Source organism: Camarhynchus parvulus, chromosome 4A (assembly GCF_901933205.1).
Source record: "Camarhynchus parvulus chromosome 4A, STF_HiC, whole genome shotgun sequence".
Classification (NCBI taxonomy): Eukaryota; Metazoa; Chordata; class Aves; order Passeriformes; family Thraupidae; genus Camarhynchus; species Camarhynchus parvulus.
Window position 1 is genome coordinate 18,109,880 of NC_044600.1, and position 24,087 is coordinate 18,133,966.

Sequence of the window (24,087 nt, forward strand, 5' to 3'; positions counted from 1 at the left end):
CAGTGAAACAAAGGCCAACTATTTTTAACTTCAAGTGGGAAGCCTAAAGCCATGAGCTGGCCTGATTGCAGAAGGCCTTGGCTGTGGTGCTGATCAGAGCTGATGCATAATGAGAGCCCTGGCTGCTGACCCAACCCCACAAACTGCATCCCAAACCTGCCCTGGCCCCCCCTCACACCTGGGGATGCTGCAGGTGGGGTCCAGCCTCCTGGAGTCTGCAAGCACTGCCCCAAAAATCCCTTCTTAACCTCCTGGAGTCTGCAAGCACTGCCCCAAAAATCCCTTCTTGTCCTGGAGGGTTACAGTGAGAGACACTGAGTTGGTAAGCCAAAGTGGGGGTTAACAGGACACTGATAATTTGCTTTACTTAGCAGTGCCCCACCTGCAGCTGGGCACTGCCAGGGGGTTAAAACTCAAGAGGGAGTGCTGGGCAAATGGGACAGGGGCCATAAGATCCAGAGAAAAGGGATCTCCTGTTCTGCTTGCAGGATCCAGGACTCCTTGGATGTGTCCTCTGCAGGGCACAAAGCTTTGACTCCAAGGATATTTTCAAAAATCAAAGTAGGTGTTTTCCTTTGCAGACAGATCTGCGGGGACCCTGTCCTGCACCTGCCAGCAGGAATATCAGCACTGGCAGGACAAGGCCTGCACCTCTGGTTTTTGGCTTTCTTCACCCTGGTGACAGAGCCAAGGGAAGCCAAGTTCTGGTCTGGGATCATTTCTCAACTTTTCTCAATGCTGCGTTAGAAACTGGGGCTGCACCTGCAGCTCTCTGTTCATTACTTGTTTCTGGTATTAACAAAATCTCCTGAGAGTTCCTGGTGAGCCATCAGGGTCTGAAAAGCCTCTTGGGTGGGTAAGCATTGCCAAAGCTGCACCACACTTCTGACAGTTCAGCTTTTCTGCTCTTGTGTCAAGAAGAAAAAAGAAAAGGCAAGTCTGGAGCAGCCTTATTCTCCCTAATCAGTATTTGCAGCAGGGCTTTTCTCAAACTGATGATGGAAATATGGAATATTTGCCTGGTTTCTGAGCTGTCTGGCAGTGCAGGCCCTGTGCTCAGCAAGGTTTCCCATTGCAGCAATAAGACCCACAGCTGATTTTCTGTGCAGCTGTGGAATGGGATCACTTCCTGATTTTGTCACTCCAGAGGAATGAGAAGACTTTTCCTGAGAATCAGCTTCTAAACCTCTGATTGTTTCCTTGAGATTGCTGAGGGCTGCGGACACAGGGTGGCTCCTGGAGCTCCTGAGCCCATCCTTCCCCTGGGATTCAGCCTTCCCCTGGGATTCACCTTATTTCCTGGGATTCAGCCCTTCCCTGGAAGTGCCCTCCGTGGGGTTGGAATGTTCTGGGAGGTCCCTGCCTGCAGCAGGGCTGAGCTGGGAAGGGATTGTGGCCAAATCCATCGATGCCCTCAGAGCAGCCTGGCCTGGCTGTGTCCCCACAGCCCTGGTGGGACGGGAGGTGTCACAGCGAGGGGTGACAGCCACCCAAAGTGACCTGAGGGGACCCCAGAGCTCCCACCCTCAGCTGCTGAGCCAGCCCTGCCTCCTGCCACGCAGGTGACCCCACAGCTCAGAAGGCCCCATAACTCTGGTGACCCCATAACTCAGGTGACTCCCCGGCTCAGCTCCCAGGCCAGCCCATTCCAAGGGGAATTCTGCTGTTCCTGTGGTGGCTCCATTCAGGTCTGTCCTGCAGGGAGCCTGCACAGCTGCTGCTGGTGCTGCTGTGTCCAGATGTTGTGACAGCCCCAGCCTGTTCCCTTTTTCACAGACAGTTTCCCAAAGCCCTGTGGCAGCTTTGGGGCTCAGTGTGAAGCCCAGCCACCGCATCCCTTGGGATCTGAGGAGTGCCCCGAGCTCTGAACACCTCCAGCAGAGCTCTCTCTCTAATTCTCTGCATTGGCACGTGTTTGTGAGGAAAGCAGCGTGTTCCCAGGTTGTCAGAGCACACTGCGGGCATGGACACATCTTATTTGCAGGATTTCTCTGCCCTAGCCATCCCACACACTCTGAGCAGCTGCCAGGAGCAGTCTGGGATCCCAAATCCCATCCCAGTGGAGGTGCTGCCCTCATTTTCCCATCAGGGGCAGAGATGTTCTGTGGTTTGTTGGAGTCATGGAATCACAGAATGCGCTCCCATCAGGATCACCCAGTCCAGCTCCTGCCCCTGCAATGGGGGAAATGAATTTGTGGGGAATTCTCCAAGCCTGGCAGAAGGCTCACACAGTGTGCACCTGTATGGAAACCTTGAGATAAGAAATGCTGACTTAGAAATGCCATGGAATAGGACAGACACTGCTGAGAGAGAAATGGAACTAGAAACAAGTTCCAAAGTGTCCTGGTTTGAAAAGCCAGGTGTCTGCTGAGGAAGGCAGGAGCCTCCCTTGAAATGGGAAATGGGAAATGGAAAATGTAAACCTCCTGCCTCTGAATTACTATAAGTTTGAAATTAAGGGACTCTCAGGCAAAGATATGGGAGTAGGAATAACAGTTCTTTATTAGGAAAATTAAAAAATACAAATCACAGAATGATGAGGTTGGAAGAGACCTCTAAGATCATCGAGTCCAACCTGTGCCCTCACACCTCAACTACAGCACCCAGTGCCATGTCCAGGCCTTTTTAAAACACATCCAGAGATGGTGATTCCACCACCTCCTTGGGAAGAGCATTCCAGTGCTTTATTATTCTTTTGGTGAAAAATTTCTTTGTAATATCCAACCTGTACCTTCCCTGACATAGCTGGACTACTAGCAATAGTACAAACCAAAAAAAAAAAAAAAAAACCACTGCCAGAGTGAGAGCAGTCCCTGCCCCTGTGTGTCAGGGGGTGGCACAGCCCCATCCCATGGGGGCTCAGCCCTCCTGCAGTGCCAGCTGTGCTGCTGCTGGAGCAGGGATCCTGCACAAGGGGGGAGTTTTCCTCTGCAGCTCCAGGGCTGCTGCAGATGGGCCTGGGCTCCCTCTGGCAATGCAGGGCAGCAGAAAGCTGCTCCTCTGGCAATGCAGGGGGCAAAGGCTGCTGTGCTGCTCCAGGCTCAGATTGGATCCAGGTAGGAATGCTTGGCTCCTCCCCTGGGCGCAGCATCTCCCCATGGGATGCTGGAATTGGATCAGCCCTGCAGGGACACTCAGTGGCCATGGACAGCAGAGATCTCCTGGAGGGAGGGTTGGCTGTGGGAGAGATAAAGAAAAAACTGCCCATGGACAGCAGAGAACTGGCCCAGCTCTGACAGGTGGGGACAGAACTCACACATTATTTTACAGTCCAGGACATAAAGGATGGCCTTGTAAATAAGACTGGATATTTCAGAGAAACAGAACTATGAAAGATGCATTGTAATAGGACCCATGAGGGGTAATTTTAGATATTTGGTTTTAAGGCATTTACAGCATGGTGTGGCAAAAGCTGATAGGCCAAGAAGCACTTACAGTGTATTGTAATTAGGGAATAATTGGCTTCTGATTGTGATGGTGTGAATTATAACATCTGTACTGTCTCACCCTTCACATGACACTGAAAATGGAACAGAAGTTTTTAAAATGCCTCTCAGCTGCCCCATCCCCGGGTCAGAAAAGGGTTTAATCTGACCCTGCACAAACACCCCAGAAATCCCACCCCGTGCATCCCCGAGAGCTCTCAGCTTGGGATGTTCCTGATCTTGCTCTTCCAGGTCTTCCCCCTGGCTCTGCCCTGGTGTGGAGCTTCCCTGTCCTTCAGAAATCCCCACACGTGGGGGTTGTACCGAAACCCTCCCTGTGCTCCTGGGGAAAACCTCCAAGCCAAGTCCGAGCTGCGTCTCCTGCAGTCCTGCAGTGTCCCCTCACCCGGGCACTGCAATTAACAGCAATTAAGGGCACCGGGGGGAGGTGCCTGTCTCGATTTCTCTCCCAGCCCTTGCAGATTGCAGATCCCAGCAGGGAGGGGACGCCATGGGGAAGGAGCGCCGGTTCAAAAAGCCCTGGCTGCTTCCCAGAGAGCTGAAGGATTAATTAGGGCCGTGGACAGCCTAATTCAGCCCTTAATGAGCCCTGAGGGACTGGGAGATAGCAAAACTGGGAAGGAGCAGCCCTGGAGCAGGGCTGGTTTAGGACTGAGAGCCTGGACAGGAGATGTGGCACCCTTCAGGCAACGGGGAGGAAACTGTGGAGCAGGAGCCTGTGGAGTCTGGGCTGTGGGGACAGAGCCCTTCTCCTCTAAATGCAGATTTCACCTGCTAAAAACCAAGATTTGAGGTGTCTGTAGTGAAAGCTGCAGAGCCAGGTTGTTGGGTTGGGGTTGGAAAGAGAAATTGAACCAATCCAAAGGAGAGATCACAGTGTTCATCTTGTTAGGGGGACTCTGGACTGGAGCTTAAATTTCTTCTCTGGGCAGTGATTCTGGGCCTGTGATCTGCCCTTGTTCCTCCTTGTTGTGTGGGAGCTGGGCTGGCACCCAACACAGGAGCCTCTGAGACACAAAGGCAAAAAGTGCTGGTGCAAGGAAAAATTAAAAAAAAATTTTAAAAAAATGAGAAAAAAAAAGAGAAAAAACCTCAGAGCTGACCCTGCAATCTCCTCCCAGAGAATCCCCTGCACCTTCAGTGAGCAGAGCCTGGGGCACCTGGAGCCTCTGTGGCCCTTCCCGGCAGAGCCTTCCTCTCTGGGACATTTGCTAAATTTTAACTGAATTATTCTGAACTCCAGTGTGAGATTTCCTTTTTGGGGTGCCCTGGCAAAGCTGGGGCTGCTCAGCCCAGGGGAGCATTCCCAGCTGCTGCTGCTGCTGCCAGGGCTGGGGACCCCAAACCCTGCTGGGGTCTGCATTGCTGCTCCCACTCCTGCTGGGCCTGTGTGGGGAAGGAATTCCTGCCCCATTCCTGCCCCATTCCTGCCCCTTTCCTGCCCCATTCTCCCCCTGGCCTTGACCCACAGGCTGCAGCATCAATGGTTTGCTTTGAGCCTGCTGCAAATTTGGTTTTCTTCCCGTTATTTTGGGTGAAAGCTGTGATGTCATGCAGATTTTTCAATCCAAATTCCCCTGTGGCATTTCTTCTGAGCCAGCAATTTTTAGGAAGCAGCTCCTGAAGTCTCATCCCCCTTCATTCCCAGCTCCCAAACCATTTCAAAGAAGTGCAGCCAAAAGTGGGAGAGTCCAAATCACTGAACTGCACTCACCCCACACATTTTTCTGCTCCAGCTCTCCCACATCAGCTCCTGGCTCCCTCTGAGCCTGGCACTGGGCAAAAGGGGAATGCTGGATGGAGAAGGGAATTCAGACACTTCTCTGCTTGTGCCTGCTCTGATCCTCAGCCCTGGGATGGACACAGCTGTGCTGTGTTGCTGTACAGGTTTGTTTATCCTCAACCAGTGACTCTTGGAATTGTCTCCCTCCCAGCCAGGAGGGGAGGATCCCTCTCTGTGTGATGGGTGTGTCCACTGGAAGGAAAGTAATGCTGCCCTGTGAATTCCCTCTGGATTCTCTGCATCTTCCTTCCAGCTGAGTGACATTTGTGGATGCTCTGCTGGGTGGGCTTGGCCAGGGCAGCAGGATGGAAACAACTCTCTTCTAAGCTCTGACAGAGTTTTTATTCAGTTATTTCAAATTAAAAATGTGGGAAGGCAAATCCCCCTTCTCCCTCAGCAGCCTCGAGCCCCCAGGTCTGTAAGAAGCACAAAGAAATAATTTTATGTGTGAATTTGGCTCCCTGCTCCTCCCAGACAGGGAAATACCTGCAGAGGCTGTGGGGCCAGGAGGGAAGTGAAGGGAAATACAATTCACCTGCAGCTTTGTCATGAGAAAACTGAGTAGGGAGCTGGGTTTGGGTCAGGAGCTCCTCAGCTGTGCTGAGCTCCCTTCTCCCCTCTGACCGACCAGAGGAGGGCTCACCACCATGCCAATGATGTACTGGGGGTATTTTCCTTTTTCCTTCCCTCCTGCTCCTCATGTGCTTTCTCCAGCTCCTCTCTGCTCTCACATTTTGGGAGTACCAAGGCCCTGAAGGGCTGGGGTTCATTGATTTCCCTTTGGGATTCCTTTTCCATGGATTTTCTCAAGTGTTTTTCACGTGGAGAACAAACCCTGCCTGGTACTTTCCCTCCTCACCAGGGTTTGATGGCATTTCCTGGGACAGAAAATAATTAGCAAAGCTCCCAGGAAAAAATAATTAGCAAAGCTCCCAGCAATAACAAACTGTGCAAATCTTTGCCCTCCAATTCCAGTGTTTGGCATTATCGGGGAGAAGAAATGTGAAAATGGTAACACTCTTTAATTCATTAACGTGCTAATTGATTTCACAAAATTAGTTTGCAGGCACTAAAAGCAGTTTCTCTTATCTGCTTTTCCTGAGCTGCCAGTGCAAAGCAGAAGCAGAAGTAGGGAAGACATTTGCACAAATAAATGGAAATAGTGACACAAAAAACGCTGCCTGAAAGCAAAAATCAAATTCTTCCCTGTTCTGCTGAATTTGGCATGCATCAAAAATACAAATTTTCTGCGTTTCCAGCACTCTGGAGAACAAAAGGGCCAATCTTTTACCCCTCATTAACAACAAGCACTTAAGGGGCAGTCAGAACGCAGGGACAGGGAGCAGCCCAACTGCCTGGATTTATGTAATTGTCAGAAACCCCCTCACCACTGTTTGTCAGAGATCCCAGCTAGAGAGAGAAAGGGGACAAAGAAATGAAATGGAGCTGTCTCCCCTTGCAGTGGTGTTGATTTTTGGTGTTGATTTCCAGCACGGGCCCTCTCTGGATGCTTCCCTGGGGAACTTTCTCCAGGAGTTTTTTTGAGCACAGATGGACAGTGGAGAAATCAAACCAGCAGCGCAGCAGCAAAGGCAGTGGTTTCAGAGTTACCCTGGAATGGTTGGGGTTTGGCATCACTTCCTCAGCAGCTTTGCCTGGATTTCTTAAGCCAAAGGCTCTGCTGCTCTCAGGGAGAAGAACCAGAAGAACCAGGAGAGCTTTCTTCCCCTGCTCTCCCTCTGACCCACAGCCACGGGGTAAAAATGGTGCCCTTAGAAAGAGGAAAATAAAAGTGCAGATTGCTCATTTGGAAAGAAAACATTTTATTTTTTCTCCCATTTTAAGTGAAGACGGGCTTTAGTAAAAAGGAAGGGAAGGGATTTGTCCTCCCATTTCTGATGGCAGCAGAGGTGGCTGGGCAGGCACTGCCAGGCAGTGGGGGTTGCCCTCACTGAAATAAATCTCAATTTGCCTTTCATGGCTCTGCTCAGGTATTTTTTGCTGGACATTTTTCCACAATCCAACCAGTCTGGGTCATCTGCATGTCACCTTTGATTTTGGGAGGTACTTTGGGGCTGCCATGGGGCTGCATTAGGGGTTTCTGCAGCTGAGCACAGAGGAAAAGCAGTCCTGGCCCTTGCACTAGGAGGGTTTGTTCCCATGGTTTTCCAGCCTGGGAACAACCTGTCCTGCTGGGAATGTGGAGCTGAACCTTGGGGTTGGGGCTACTGTGGAGCTTCCAACTGTTTGGGGTTTAGGAGAAGTTCAACCATCTGAAAGTGCATCATCTGAGCATTTGGCAAGATGAAAATCTGGAGGAGAGAGTATTGAAAATTTACTTTTCATTAACAGGAGCTAATTAAACCACGCAGCCAGCACTCTCCGTACCCAGAGCAGGCAGCCACGTCTATTTTGAGCTTTCCCTTCTCCTGCCAAGTCCAAGTCTCCAGACCAGCTTTATTTTTCAGTGGGAGCTGAGGACTTTGGGACAATGTCAAGCATCACGCTCTGGATCTGCTAATTTGTGGCTGGGCTGTGCAATTCTTGCCCAGCTAATTTTAGCTGTGCCTCGCAGGGTGAGAGTGGGACAGCCTTGGTAAAGAACAGGCCACAGGAGCAGCCCCCAGCTCCGAGGTTAATTGTGCAAGAAGCCAGCAGAACCATGGGTAAGGCTCACATGATGGAGCCTTGCTTTAATTCTGCCTTGTTAATGTGAGCTCTGCTGCACTCCAGCTTTCCTGAGGATATCATTTATAACACACTTGCTGCCCAACAACCTCTTCTTTCTCAGCAGCAGAACCTCACCCCTCCTGTGGCTTCAGCACAAAGTCTGGGAAGAGGGAAAAGGGAAGAGGGAAAAGGGAAGAGGGACTTTCTCCCGGTTTGTTGTGCCATCATCTCTTTGCCATCATCCCCTCGCATCTTTGTTGGATGTGGGCTTTGTTTTCCTTGAATGAACTTATTTTTAGCTCAATAAAGTGCCCTTGAGATCCCCTCCTTCCCTGGCAGCCTTGTTCCTCCTGCAGCATTTAGGGGAGGGGGGGATTTGAAGCTGCACTGAAACCCTCGTGGTGCCTGGATTGGAGCTTTGTTTCCTGGGAAAGGCTGAAATCCTGGAAGCCCAGAGTGAAGCCCTGACTGGCTCTGGAGACGTGAGGATAAAGGGGGAGCAGCCAACAAAACCAGGACTAAAACTGAGGATCTGTGGGTGTCCAGCAGGAGCAAAGCCTGACCCAGCTCCTCAACCAAAGCACCCCCTGCTCCTGCCCCACTGCTCAGCTCTGGGTGAACCAGGGCTGAGAGCTTGCTCCAGCCCCTGCATGCCCAGGGTGCCTTTCCAGGGGCTGGAGAGGCTGCAGAGAGCCTGGGGAGCCAGCTCTGTGTCCATCCCTGCAGGACCATGAGGCCAGAAACGCCTCAGAGGGGCTGTGCTGGCACAAATGCCCAGCTTGGGGTGGGAAGGAGGCACCAAGGGGCTTTTGCTGTGTCCCCAGGTGTGCCCTGCAGCAGCCCTGGGATCTCTGCACACACTGCCTTTGGTCACAGCTGGTTCTGGGAGCCCTCAGCCCTCTGGTGCTGCCCCAGCCCTGCAGTGATGCCCCTGAGGCCACCCCAGCCCAGCCCTCCCCAGCTCCAGCACTGCAGCCAAACAGAAATGAGGATTTTCCAGAGCAGCTTTAATTCGTTACGAGCCACGAGTCAAGAGGAACAATTTTTTTAAAATTCCATATATTTTACCTAGACAAGTGTTCCCACGTCATTCATTCTGCCTTTGCTGCTGAGGCTTTTCCCAGCCCCTCAGCTGGAGCCTCCTCGCTCCAAGCACAGCTGGACAGAGCTGCTGGTGGCTCTGCTGGCAGCTCTCCATGCTCAGTTCCACCTGAAGGATCCCTCCACAAGGTTTGGCTAGAAACCCTCCCAGCCATGGTTATTTATTGGAACCATCTGTTTGCACGGGCACAGGGGGAGCCCAGCCCAGCATTTCTCTTGGTTTCCAGGCTCTTTGCACCCCTGGCAGAGCCCAGTGAGCAGCTCTGTGTTCACATGACGTGGTTTGGTGCAGGGATGGATAATCCTGGCACTGAGGGCAAGGCCCTTTCCCTGCTGCCCTCTTGGAATTTCTCCTGCGAATGGCAGAGGGATTATAATGGGGTGGGGGATGGAATTCAGACATTCAAACTGGCATTTCTACAGCAGTTTGGATCAGCCTTTGTTTGTGTTTGCTGCAGGAGGAGTGTGGCCTTTACCCCCCCTTACCTGTCACCAATGTGCTTTTCATGAAAAGCCAGGAGAATCACAGAGTCAGGACAAAGCCCAGTGCTGAGCAGGATTTCCCCCCTCTCAGAGCTGTTATCTCTGGGTTTTGGGGCATTCCCTGAGTGCCAGCCACCCCTGTAACCCTGCTTCCAGCCCTCCCTCCCAGGGGCTCAGTGTGGGGAGTGGGATGAGCTCTGGGGTGAACGTGGGCTCTGCTGGAGCAGCCTCTGGGAAGGGGCTCTGATTTCTTCTGCAGGAGATGCCAGAGCTCAGCCCCTGCCACCCCAGCCTGGCTTCCCTGTGCTGGGAATCCACAGCCAGCACATCCTAGCTGGAAATCCAAGCACCCATTTCCCTTTGCCAGGGAAGTGTTTTTACCCTCCTGCTCCACAAACCCACCTGGGACCCCCACACAGCCAGGGGCGTCTTTAATGGAGCCCTGTGGAGGCTGAAAGCACTCAGCTGTGAGCAGGCAGCACAATCCAACTCTTTAATGGTGCATCCAGACAGGAGGAACAGGGGAACACCAGCCTGGGCCAACATTTCTGCTTCTCTCCATCCTTCTCCTTCTGCCCCAGCTGCCCAGCAGGGCGGCTGGGCACAGCACAGCCAGGGCATGGCAGCCAGGGAGGGGCTGGGACACAAACCTGGGGTGCCACAGTCACCAGGACACAAACCTGGGGTGCCACAGTCACCAGGATCCAAACCTGGGGTGCCACCATCACAAGGACACAAACCTGGGGTGCCACCATCACAAGGACACAAACCTGGGAGTCACCTGTCCCAGCAGCAGCAGCAGGAGATGCAGCAGAGCTGGGGCTCGGGGAGCTGCTCAGTCCTTGGGCAGGGGCAGCAATCCCTGCTGGGCACAGCCAGAGCCCGTGGCCCCCCTGGCTCCCAGCAGTTATGGGTATTTATTGTATGAGCTCCTATTGTCCTTTCCTGGTCCAAAGATTCGGGATTTCCTCTGAATTGCGTGAAACCACCGCAGCAGCAGGGCTGGCCAGGCACTCCTCTCGTGCTGCCCTGGATCTGTGGGGGAGTGAAACTTTGAGGAAAGCAGAGTGATGGTCACACATTCCCTGAAAAAGCTGTGGGACAAGGCTTGGTTAAGGCAGTGGGGACAGCTCTCCTGGGAGCTGCAGGAGGAGTGTGGCCTTTACCTGTCACCAATGTGCCTTTTAATGAAAAGCCAGGAGAATCACAGAGTCAGGACAAAGCCCAGGGAAAATCCCTCCCTGTTCCCTGTGCACACAGCCCCACCCTGGTCCCACCTGTGCGCAGGGAGGGCTCCTGGGCACTGTCCCAGGCCTTTGTGTCCCCTGGGTGTCCCCTGGCCATGCCAGAGCCCTCTGCAGCTGGCCTTGGACACCAACACAGCAGAGCTGGGCTCCAGCCAGGCCAAAAAATAAATCACACATCAACTAAAATCAATCACAGAATACAAACAGTCTGGTTTAGGACAGATAAGGCAGCAAGTGACAGAGATTTTGACAATTGCACTATCAGTGCAATTTGCTTGTCTTGTCCTTTGCTGATTTAGGGCTGTGTAAAAACCAGGCTCTGTAAAAAGCACTTTCTGTCACCTGAGCTCTGTGCTGTCAGGCTGCTCTTTTTTTGGCACAGAAAAAGCACAGTTTGGCTGCTGAGGAGTTAAACCAGAGCAAATGGTGCTTTGCTTTATCCAACATCCAAACAAACAGAGCACAGAGGACTTGTGTGATGGCTCAAATGTGTGGAAAGCAATTCCACTCCAAGACGTGCTGCCATTCCTCAGACTCAAATCTCCCTGCACAGGAGTGACTGATGAAGGAAAAGCCACCAAATGTCCAGGTCAGCAGCAGCAGATTGAAATGAAACCAGGCTGGGCAGTGCAGCTCAGCAGAGCTCTGCCCAGACCACTCATCTGGAGCGGCCAGGCTGCAGGAGCAGCAGTGACAAAGGACTCTGTGACACAGCAGCAGGGACTGACACCTGTCAATGACTTCTTTGTTCAAACCTGCTGCTCCCCTCACATTTCTGCAGCGCTCAGGGTGTCAACCCAGCCTCTGTCAAACCAGACTTAAAGGCTGCTGTGTTTAGGATGAGGCTCCTCTTAAGTCCCAAACCACTTCCACCCAGGGCAGACTGCACTGTGGGCAAGGGCCAGCTGCTTTTTGATCTCCTATGACCTTGCAGAGGTTTGAATGCACATCCACACCCTCTGAGGATTTACTGAATAAAAGCTGAACAGCTTTTGTAAAGGTGAGCTAAGAAGAGAAGCAAATACACCACTAGATCCTGTAATTGCTTCTCCAGGTGAAAAACAGAAAGGAAACTTCTCTTCTGAAGTTAACTCCACTGGCTCCAGGGCTGGCCACAAAGGCAGCCCTGAGTGTCTTGGAGCTGATTCTCAGAGGTTATTTATAGGGGAATTTAGTGCCAGGATTTGTGGTGGAAAACCCAGATCCTGGCAAAAATGTGTCTCTGTTCCAGCTGTGAAACAGGAACAAGGCCAGAGGGGCTCTAGGTGTGTGTTATAGGTCTGTGTGTGTGAACAGCATCTGCTTGTGAACAGAGCTCTGGGTGTGCAGAGTTTTGTGTGTCCAGAGCTCTGTTTGTCCAGGACCTGTGTCCAGCCCTGTGTCCCCAGCTGTGTCCAGCCCCTTGTGTGTCTGTCCCCAGCTCTGCATCCAGCCCTGTGTGCCCCCAGCCCTGTATTCCCCTTCCTGTCCCCCCAGTGTCATTCCCAGCTCCCCCTCTCCCAGCTGGAGCAGTGACAGCCAGCAGTGTCACATCTGACAGGTGCCCCAGACCAGGCACTGATGATTTCTTTATGAGACACATGTTCCTGCAAGGGTGGCACCTTTAACACACTCTCCTGAATGGAAAATAAATCCTCCCCAGTGTTCCCTGTCTTGTTTTGTTGGTATCAGGAGAAGAGGAAAGTGCTCTGTGTCCTCAGACAACGCACAGGCCACCCTGGTTTTGGACAGGGAGGGGCTGGAAGGAAATTTGGGGATGTGCCTTGAGGGGCTCTTGAAACAGGGAAAACTTCTGAGCCATTTCCAGCCTGGGAAAGGGCTGAGCACAGAGATCTGTCAAACCTCCAAGAGGTGACAAACTCCTGTGGCTCTGACAGGAGAAGGTGCAAATCTTCACCAGGATGAATTTTGCCTGGAGAGAGCTGGAAGAAAAAAGGATGTGAACATTAAAAGCATTTCAGAAATACCTTCTGTCTCTTTCCCGTAGCAAAGGTGGGAGGTGCAGACAAATAAAGACAGTTTTACAATTTGTACCTGCAGCTTTGGGGATTATATTTGTAATTTAACAGCTCCTGTCCTTCCTTAGCAGCTGACTGTGGTGGACAGGGCTTGGAAACACTCTGAAAATGCCACTTATTCCTATTTCATCTCCCAGCACATGCAATTTCTGTTTTCCTTATAAACCAGCACAGATGGTGCATTACATGCTTTGGGATGCTGCCCTGCTGCTGCATTTAGTGCAGAACCTGGTGCTGCTTCTTAGCTCCAGAGTAAGAAGAAAATTGATTGTTTGGGGTGGATTGGGATGTGTAATCCCTGCAGCATCACTCAGACTGAAAATCTCATTCCTTAAAAAGCAAAAGCTGCTCTGTAACAGCACGAACACACACAGGGATAACCAGAGCTGGCCTTTGCCTTAGAGCCCTTCCCAAACACTCCTGCCATTCACAAACACATCTCTCACTCCAGGAGGAGCCAGGCCCACCCTGCCCATGGCTGTTCCCAGCTCTACACGAGTTCCTGTGCTCCAGGTGAGGCACAGACACACCTGGGCTGTCCCCCTGGAACAACCCCAGCCTCCCCACAAGAGAAGGGGCTTGAAATGGGTTTCTTTGGTTTTGCTTTTTGTTTTATGCAAGCGAAGTTCGGAGTAGCTGGATGCTGGCTGGCTGGAAAAGCTGAAACCAAACAGATCTCACGGGAGACAGAATTTGGCCATCAGCTCCAGGCGGCAGCAGCGTTCCCGGCCATGGAGAGGGAAGCCGGGCTGGGAGGGGCTGCAGGGCAGGGAAGGGCTCCTTTGGAGCCTCGGGAGCCTCGGTGGTGCTGCTGTCCCAGAGCACACCCAGAGCTGGCTGCCTGCGCTCCTGCCCATCCATCCCCAGCGGGTCCTGTGCTCTCCCGTCCTTCCCCACAGCTCCTTCTGCAAACCTGGGGAGTGCAGAACGCTGGAAGGCTCTGCTGGCCTGCACAGACAGCGGGCTGGCAGCACAGGAGCTCTCCAAGGGCAGCTTTGACAATGAGATGCAGTTTGGGTGTGCGGTCCCTGCTGTTCCCTGCTCCCCTCAGGTACACCCAGAGGGGAACAGCACCGCTGGGAGAGGGGACCCCAGCACAGCCCCAGCGTCCTCTCCACTGCAAGCAGGGCAAGCAAGAGATACAAGCTGGGCTGGGGGCGTTGCTGAAGCAGGAGGCAGATGTGAAGCTGGGATGTTTGAGGTCTGGGCGAGGCTGCTCCTGAAGCTGCTCAAGGCGCGGCCCCGCAGGAGCCTTGGCGCGCTTTGCCTCTCTCCTCCCTCATTCTCTCAGAGCACCTTGGCCTTTGTGGGTTCTTACTGCCCTGTCTGATCCCCTCACCTGTGCGGGACGTGTGACAGAACCCTGGTCACTCCTCACCCCGACAGGAGCCCGGGGAAAAGAGAGGAAAGCCCTCCCTGAAGGAACAATCCTGGCGGGGATCATTTCCAGCACCCGGCCCCGGTGCCTGAGGGACAACGAGCACCGCTCCCAACCTGGTTATAATGGCATTTTTAGGCTGTCTAGAAATACACAGCTCACCTGCCTTACCTGGGAAATGCCACCGGGGTTGGAGAGAGCACCTGGCTTTTCAGAGATAAACCCCATTCCTTGTCCGGGACAGGACCCTCTGCAGCAGGGCCGGGTGTGGCCGGGCTCCCTCCCCTCAGAACCCATCCTGCTCTGCTCCACGGGCTCCGAGCTGCTCCTGGGCTGCTCACAGCACACCTGGGATGGCCACAGCACACCTGGGATGCTCACAGCACACTTGGGCAACTCACAGCACACCTGGGATTCTGATAGCACACCTGGGATGCTCACAGCACACCTGGCTGCTGCCAGCTGCTCACAACACACCTGGGCTGCTAACAGCACACCTGGGATACTGACAGCACACCTGGGATACTGATAGCACACCTGGGATACTGATAGCACACCTGGGATGCTCACAGCACACTTGGGGTGCTCACAGCACACCTGGGATGCTCATAGCACACCTGGGATGCTGATAGCACACCTGGGATGCTGATAGCACACCTGGGATGGCCACTGCACACCTGGGATGCTCACAGCACACTTGGGCAGCTCACAGCACACCTGGGCTGCTGCCAGCTGCTCACAGCACACCTGGGATGTCTGTCTGTCTGTCTGTCTGTCCCCCGTGGGCTGGGAGCTGGGCAAAGCAGGGACAGAATGGATTTAACCCCGTGTTTGATCCGAGGTGCACTCGGAGCAGCCCCTGCCAGGGGTTCTGTCCTCATCAATTCCCTCGGTTCAGAGGAGGGCACACAGCAAGGCCAGGGGGATTTTTCCAGGACAATGCTACTTTTTGGTGGCTGTCTCGGTGGCCACTGGAGCTCAGCCCACCCATGCTCAGCTTTGGGAGAAGGGTGACCCCGCTCTGAGGAAAATGATGTAAAATGCCTTCAGATGCCTTTTCACTTCTTTTTATTTAATTCCATAAATATTTTCATAAGGCTCAGTGTCTTTACAACACTTTTTTAAACACTTTTTTTGTTTTATACACACAACTTTGACACTTGTTTGACAGGGTCAAACAGTCCAATATAAACAAAATAATAAAACTGGCAAGTGCGGATCAGCTGGGTTACCAAAATCCTTTTTTTCTTTTTTTTTTTCTTTTTTTGCTCTTACTGTTAAAACCCCAAAAGCACTAAAATATCAGTATTTGGCTTCAAACTAGAATTTTAAAAACCTTTTTTTTTTTTTTAAATTCTCTGCTACAAGTCCCTGTCGTCATAGTGCCTTTAAGCTCCTACAGACTCTTCTTTTCTTCTTAAGGAAAAATAAGCTTGGTGATGCCATGCAGAACTTACAATAGCTACTAAATATACATGTTCCCTGAAATGTAGCTGCAATGAAAAGATGACAGAGCATAAAGAGAACAAAACCAGAAACCCAAAGCACCACAGTGTACTATCAATAACATTGCAATGGACGGCTGGTGCCCATCCAGAAACTGAAACAAATTTCAAATATATTTCTCTATGTAGTATTTTCTATTTACAACTGTTAGATGCACCTAGGTTGGTTCTTGTTTGACTTTTTGGAGAGGGTGGGGAGGCGAAAGTCTTGAATTTAGATCCTCTGTTCTAGTGTCTAGGTTAAGGGTAATGCATGTCATTTACCTAGGGAAGAGGGTTTCTTTTTATTTTTTATATATATATATATATAGATTCAGCCAGAGAAATACCGTAAACATGTAAGTTTGTTACAACTCTCTTGTTTCTGCATATGGAATGGGAAGTGGGTTCCTCCTGTCTGGCATTGGAATGAAAAGTCTGTACCAGATGCTCAGTCAAGTCACCCCCGTCTGCATGGGCGCTGCTCCCAGCGCTGTCACACTCACGCTCCAGCCCTGCTCCCTGCTGGGACAGCCACAGCAGGTGCTCAAGTGGGACCCAGTGCTGGTTCTTCTTTGTGCCAATGCTCCATCTCCTGCAGCACCTTGGCAATTTATGGAGGGGAAGAGCTTTCTTGAAGGCCTGAGAGCCAAGCCCCTCGTCCCTGCGGCCGCTGTGCCAGCGCCAGCGCGAGCGGCGCTGCCCGGGCGGGCTTCCCACTTAACAAAGAAGCTGCGAGTCCAACAAGTGGCCTTGTCAGATCTTGATTTATGATGCAAATAATGGTGTGGCGGTGGTGTTTCTTTTTTCCTAGTGCTGAATATTTAGGAAGCATCTTCTCATAAAAATTATGGATGTCTCATTCTCACTCTCTGAGGCACAAAACAGTAAATGAACAGGCTTAACTAATGTGCTTGTTACTTGGTTGGTTTTTTTTTCCCTAAGCAATTAAAAAGGCAAAAGGAGCAAGTGAAATTTTCATCATGTTGACAACATTTTGGAATCTCTCTCTTTCTCTCTCTCTCTCTCTCTCTGCCTCTCTCCAGCCATTCAGAAATAGTAAAACATTTCAGTTAACTGACGAGAACCCATCTCATGCACTGCTTTAAATACCCACTCTGTCAAAGAAACAAAATAATATTTGCTATGTATCCCACATTAAAATCTAGCCATAAAAATGCAAAGATACAAAAAAGCATAAAAATAATTTCGGATATAAAATTGAGTTGCTTCCTATTTGGGATTCCTGGTGTTTGCTTGCTGCCTGTCACAGAGGGGCCACTCCTCCTCTCCAAAACACTAATCTGGCTTTGCTGGTTACTGATAGTTTCTAGATTATTCAAAAGTATAAGAGAGATTATTTTTGGATTTAAATAAAAATAATACCGCCCTTGTGACATGCCCTGAAATAAAACAGGCTCCATGGAAACAATGAAATCGCACTCTCGGGTCTTCCCATTCACTTGGATTTCTTGGGGGCAAAAAAAAAAAAAAAAGCCAACAAAAAAACGTATCTCCATGCTCTTTGTCCTGGGGTGCTTATGTGGTGGATCAGATTCCAAAGAAAATGACAAATACCCTGATCAATCACTTCATCCCACATTTTCAAAGGAGCTTGCAGAATAGGTCTGCAAAGATTTCAAGTTCATCTTCTAAATCTGGTTAAACAGTCTCATTTGCCCTAGGAAAAAAAAAATCCTCCTCCTGACAATGGTCTGTTTTACAAGCTTAACCATAAGCTCCTGCACTTGCAAACAAATGTACTTAAGGCTGAAATTGTAGGAAGGGTCTTTAAAATAGAGCTGTGGATCTCCAGAGGGAGAAAAAGAGAGAGAAAGAGACCTGGAGGCTTGGGCTGATCCATCAGCCCAGGCCCCCTGCGCTGACCCCTCCAGGGGACACAGAGGGGCCTGGACTGGACCAGCACCAGCTGGGACTGGGCACAGAAGCATGGCCACACTGCCCAGTCACACCCACAGCTGCTGCCAGGAGCTCTCAGCTCCTCTGCAGCTCGGGCTCAACCTCTGGTGGGCACTCCCAGGGCTGGGGCGAGGATCCTTCCGCTAAGGGGGCAGAGCTCGGGGGGACCCAGCTTGGGGTGGGCACTGAGAGCAGCCACTTTTGGGGCTCACTTTTGGGGTCACTGCTGCTGCAAATGGCAATTAGTGCTTCGTTAGGTGCTGCTGTGCAGGCTGAGTGTGGCCAAAGGATGGGACCTTAGTTCCTGAAGACAGAAAACTGGCCGCTTGTCAGAGCCTTGGAGCCAATTTTCCTCTCTGCAATGGAGGCATGAAGCCATTGGTTTTTAAGCTTTTATCTTTGCATGGAAAACAAAGATAGGAGTGGGCTTTTCAAGTGTCTCAGCTTGAAAAGAAAATAAATCAAAGTTAAGCCCACAGAAACAAAGCAAAAAGAAGAAAAGCCCCTGATTCTCTTTTCTCCGTCTTACTCCGAGTGTGAACAAATCACACCGAATTGAGAAAAAGACAAGTGCTTAAAAAAACACAAAAGATGAACTGAGGAAAACCCATCCCTCACTTCCTAAATAGCTGCTTGCCCTTCTGCTGGGTTTCACCTGCCCACGAGAGAACAGTTAAAGCCAGAGAAATACTGCGCAGCGGAGCGGGAGCACAGGGAGCACATCCAGACAGGCACGAGTCAGACGGGGGATGCAGGACGGGGACAGCGCCCGGGCTGGGGACCAGGGACAGCCAGGGAGGGACAGAGAGGGAGGGACAGGGAGCAGAGACCTCCCAGCACTCCAAAAAACAAACAACACCCCCCCATAAATAAAATCAAAGGAAATATACACCAATGTAGTCCATGAGGAAGTTCCATGACGGAGTCACACAAGCGAGAAAGCATTCTGGGATGCCAATGACGACTTGGATGGGAATGAAGGAAAACGGGAAAAAAAAATCCCAACAAAAAGAGATGTCCAACCAATGGAGTAAAATAAAATAAAACAGGTCACATGGTTAGAAATCATTGGTGCTTCCTAGTATCTAGTAGCAGATTACTTCCCAAAAACAACAAAAAAAGTTTTTGGTCCTTCTATATATATACATATATGTATATATATTATTATTTTTAAAATGTGTGTATACATATATATATGTATATATATTTAGTTGCAACAGTGCTTCTCCGAAAAAAGGTCCATCTATAAATATAATTTTATTTATTTTTATTTTTTAAATTTTAGTTCTTTTAAGTTAAAATTCTCCATCTCTCTAGGTATTATTTTTTGAATGGTGTTAACCTGCTGAAGTTTTGCCAGAATGGTGCCTGGCTGCGTCTGGGTTCGGTGAACTCGAAGACCTGGGACTGGGATATGCCATCTGTCACCATGTATTGTCCCTGATTTAATGGATCCTGGGGTGGTGGGTAGGCTGGAGGAACCGACTTGGAGTAGCTCACACCTGCATCGATGATTGGGGGGAAAAAGAAACAGATCAGTCAAAGAGCAATCGGGTCAATAGTCGTTCTTCGTCATGCTACTGCTCCTTATCACTCCTTATCGCTCCTTATCACTCCTTATCACTCCTTAACCGGTCCCACATGCCAGGACATGCCAGGGCTGGCCAATCTCCAATCTTGGTGCCTGCCTGACCTCTGGGCTCCGAGGCTGCCTCCCTAAGCCAAAGCTCCAAGGCTGGGACAGGATCTATTACTTTTGCCGGGCAGAGCTCTGCCCGCCCTCATGGAAAAGTCCTGTGTGAGGCAGGAGAGCCAGGACAGGCCCTGCCCTGCAAGGCCAACTCATCCTGCTCCCATTTAACAACTCCCGTTCCAAGCTCCTGCTCACCCTCCCTCCCAGCTCTCCCTGGAGAACGGCCTTGCCCCAACATGCCCCACTGACCAGCCCCGAGCACGACCCCGAGCATGACCCCACTCCGGTTCCCACACAGAACGGAGCGGAGCTGCTGTGCAAGAAGCCCTACCCTGCAGGGATGCACCTACACAGAGGGCAACTCATTCTTTAGAACAGTTTAGGACTTTTCCATAGGGTTTGTTCTCAATTCACCAGTCTGGTCTCAGCCCAAAAGCGGCTGCACACAACGCAGAAAAAGCTGATTCTGCTCAATCCAAACTGGGAGCAATGCATGGACTGGCAAGGCTACGCTTTTAGGGCTGAGATGTTCAATTCCCACACAGGTGAGGCACAGCTCCTGTGCAGGAACAGAGAGAGGGGATGCTACCATTACAGCTTTCCCACGGAAAGAGGGGGCTTCAGCATCCTGCTGTAGAGGATGGTGAGTAAAGGGTGACTGAAGTGGAACAGAAGGGATGTGTGTCACCACCAAAGCGCAGCCTACGGGGCACAGTGACACAGTCTGGATGTCCTTCCCCACAAAGACAACCCCTCCTTCAGCCTCGGGGCAGCGGGGCCAGCTGGAAACCATGACTCCAGGAAGGAGAGAGGAGCAGGGCTGTGGAGCAGCTTGCTGTAAGCTCTGGCCACCTCTGGATCATGCAGAACTGCTCTTCCTTCTGCAGGAGGGGGCCGTCACCTCCCCGGGCTTTTAACCACCGCAGCGAGGCCACTGTCCCCAAGCAGCTCAGTGTCCTCATCTGGACAGCGGGATGGCATCCCCCACCTACCTCACAGGAGGGTTGTGAAGCTAAATTAATTAATGTTTGTAAAACACTTTGAGATCCTCGGCTGGGAAGGTGCTGGAGAAGGCAAAATACGGTGATTAGCGCCCAGGAACCAGAGCAAGGTGTGCACAGCAATGCGGCTCCTACCACACACAGACACACCAGCGCTGGCCGGGCACGGACGGCGGCACACGACGGGCACTGACACACAGGGAAAGCCTCACGAGGGCACCCACAGAGCTCACCCACCACACAGCTGGGCCAGGTGCTGCTGGGGCAGGCAGGGCCTCTTTGGGGTAGGAGCTAAGGCGTGACTTTAGGGAAGAGAATTGATTCGCTTCTCCCTGCTACAGAATTTACCGATGGAGGGTGAAAATGCTTAAAAGGTTCAGACCAGATGGAGATGTCTTGAGTACATCTAACTGATTCCTCCTTCTTGACTGTATTTTGTGCAGCTCTCTGTCCACTGTAGAGAATAACCAAGATCGTTCCTCACAGTGGGCAAAAACTGCTCTGTGATTCACACTCATTAACCTTTAATGAATTCATCACAATTACCAGTTCAAACTTGGAAAGACCAACCTGGAGATGTTCTGCATCTGTACCTGCATGCTGGAGTAGTTACTCATCAAGGACTTCTCTACTCTGTCTCTCCAAGTCCTGTCTGCCAGCTGCAGAGCCGAGGGCAGCCCCAGAGCTGTGCTGGGGTCACACCTGGGCAGGGGCAGCTGCAGGAAACCTGACACAAATTCTGCACCACCCTCCTTGGTACAGAACTCCAAGGAACCGTTTGAATTTCAATCACTGTGTGACTGAAACCCGCAAGGGCAGGGCACTGAGCTCCTCTCTGCCCACCTCTCCCATCCCTGTCCTGCTCCGAGCTGCCCATCTCCAGGCTGGCCAATGTGTGGCCAGTGAGACCAACTGCAGAGGACAAACTCCAGCCCTGAGCCCATTCAGGAGTGTCAACCTTCTCCTGGAGGCCAATTTTTCCAGCAGAGACTGGTGAGGGATTTTAGGATCTGTGGGACCGTTAGGATCTGTTACAGGTCCCTTACATGGCTAGAGATGGAAAATAAATCTGCTTTGGCTCTCAGACGGACCACAAATTACCTCAAATAGTCCTCGTGCCACTAAAATGACTCATGTTCTGCAACAGCAGAGCTGTGAATCTAAAGCTGCTACTGGGCAGGAACACAGAAATTGTTTTTAGCTTTGCAAGTCCTTGAAGCCATCTTGCTTTAGTGACATGGCCCCATGGCTTTGGCATCCTGTGGCTGGGCTCTTTACTGCCTCTAAAGCAGTTTGAGGATGGTGAACTAATGTATTTCAATGATGATACAAAATGCTAGAAGTCTCCTGGATCAGCAAAATGCTGTGCACTTGGAAAGCTGAAGAAGTAGAGAAAGGACAGTCTGGCTGATGTCCACTGACAGTGATGGAGTTACTGCAAGGAATGGAACCCATAGTCTGTCTTCTCCAAAAGGGAAAAGGGCAGACTCCCCTGGCCAGATCACTTCTAAACCCCATTCAGTTCTTTCCCAAAACTCCTGAAAAATGTCTGTCCTTGCTTGAAACACACCCATGCACGGCCTGCCCCCTCCCTCAGGAAAGCAGCTCTTCCCACAGGTGTGTGTGTGGATCTGTGATCTGGGCAACTGGCATCAACATCTGGGCTGGAGGAATGCCAAAAGCTCCTGGCTGGTTCTCCTGGCATAAGCAGCTGAAGGTTTCACATTTCTCTTGTTCCTCCAATGGCCTGAAGGATCAAACCTGTGGATCTCAAGGACATGCACCCTCGCCGTGTGTGGGACATGCAAATACAACCACTGTGCTCTGGTCATTCCAGAATGCATTTCCTTGTGGAACTGGGAGACAGCACTTTGCCATAGCCTCAGGTGCCCCAAGAATGACTTCTCTGGTTTTTTTGGACTGGGAGGGCAAGATTCACCTAATCTGCACATCTTCTAATCCTAAGAAAGAGCAATTCTGGGAAAGGTCCGGCAGGCAGGTATTTTTCTGTTCTGCTCTGAAGTGGTTTGTTCCCTCATCAGAACTCGGGGCCATCGTGAAAAATTGTCTCTTGAGGGAGATTTTTTTTTAATATGCAAAGCCATAACTCCGCTGCAATTCACCAGAAAGAGATGGGCAAAGCTCTTTTCCAAGGCAATTTTGGGCAGCGTGGCGAGCGGAATTCAAAGCACAAAGGGAAGAATCAATGGGTAAGGAACGATTTCCAGGCACAGCAGCCAACTCCACCCCACGGGCAGAGCTGGAGCTCCTTCTGCTGGTTTGTGCCTCGTTCTGCAGCGCGGCTGCAGCTGCACGGAGGGATCGCTCACAGGGCGGGGCTGGGAGAGCTGCTCACGAGGAGAACAAGAAAATTCCCAGATTCATAATTTGGCTAGACAAAACTGGTGAGAGATGCTGCGCTGTCACTTGAAATCACGTCTTTTTATAGCACCAGGCAACGTCACTTGGAGCCTTTTGGATTTCTCAGCTCAGAAGGAAACAATTAGAAAGATTTAAAACTGTCTCGTTTATCCCTTCTAGGTTGGGGGGATTTTTTTGTGTTTCGGGTTTTTTGGGGTTTTTTTTTTCCAAAGTGTCTTTTCTCTTTGGGGTTCCAACACGATTTGAGCAGCACGTGAAGCATGCTGGTAACCCACAGGCAATCCACAGGGACTCGTGCAGACAGATCATCCAGCAGGACAATGCCCCTCCCCGGGCTCACACGACACAGACACGGAGAACACGCACATCTCCTCCACACAACCATGGAAATTGCCTTACAAGCTGGTTACTCCATCCCCCACCTAGGAGATTTCACTTAACCTTTGATCAGCAGCTGTTTCCCAGGCTTTGCCCCCACCCTGCTGTGCAGTCCCTTGCTGCTCAAGAGCCAGAGCTGGGGAGGGGACAGTGACATCGCCACCCCTGCTGGCAGTACTGCCTAAGGACCCTTCCAGCTCCCTCAGAGCTCAACAGCAACTTTTATCTTTCAGGAAATGCTCAAAACCTCCACAAATTCAGTTTCCTCCTGAATACTGCACCCCACACGCAGGGAAACCATGGACACACCTCCAGCACTAATTGTTCTATGGTTAATTACTCCTGTCGCATCAACGAGTTTAAGTTAAAGAAAAGAGCAGAACTGGCTGGGTGGGTCCAGCCCTTTGCCCTCTTCAGCACATTTCAACAGAGGATCTCAAAGCACGGCCCCAGCACTGCCTGGGCCCCGTGCGGGGCCGGCAAAGGACGATGTGTCTGGAGCTGGCTGTCCCCAAGGTGAGGATGGAGCTGGGAACAGGAACCCTCTGCCTCCCCAGGCAGTCCTGACCAGCTGGATTTCCTCCTTTTACACCTCCCTGCTCAATCACCCAACAGTACTTTGCTGTACTTGCCCATCCCAGAGGAATTTCGGTGGTGCCTCAGGCACGGCTCTTCACACAGCCAGGATTTCTCTCCAGACCCTGCTATTCCCAGGGATGGTGAACATGCCTTAGCTCCCTTTTCTAACCATGGACCTCCCTTCTCTGCTCAGGAGGGAGAGGGCTGGCTGCAGTTTGAGAAATGCAGGAGGAAACAGTCATCTCATGCCCTGATGTTCCCCAGACAACCACAACATCTACCTACACACACTGAGCTAACCCGACCTTCTGGAGTCTATTTATCAAGTCTGCTGCTGCAGCCTGATGTCATTATAGCAGCCATTAAGATAATGATTCCTCGTGTGATAAGAAAAGCTAATCGAGGCAAGATGGAATAAATGATACTGGGGCTTTATCCATCAGAGCTGGGTGAAAACCAATTCCTGCCATCCTGTGTTTGTACAGCCTGCCTCTCCTCCAGGCTGATCACACAGCTCACTCCCT

General features: G+C 51.2%; 1 protein-coding gene across 7 annotated transcripts in view; it reads right to left on the reverse strand.

Moving 5' to 3' along the window:
* Positions 1-15,177: 15,177 nt before the first annotated feature.
* Positions 15,178-24,087, reverse strand: part of ARHGEF9 (Cdc42 guanine nucleotide exchange factor 9) — a 207,146-nt gene continuing 198,236 nt past the window's right edge. For 6 of the 7 annotated variants that reach the window (XM_030967637.1, XM_030967638.1, XM_030967644.1 and 3 more), the window contains one exon: positions 18,781-19,032. In XM_030967637.1, the coding sequence (XP_030823497.1) occupies positions 18,851-19,032 (182 nt within the window). In that variant the 3' untranslated portion in view covers positions 18,781-18,850. Of the gene's footprint in view, positions 16,483-18,780; positions 19,033-24,087 lie in introns of those variants that run through there. The other variant, XM_030967639.1, reaches the window with a different exon arrangement.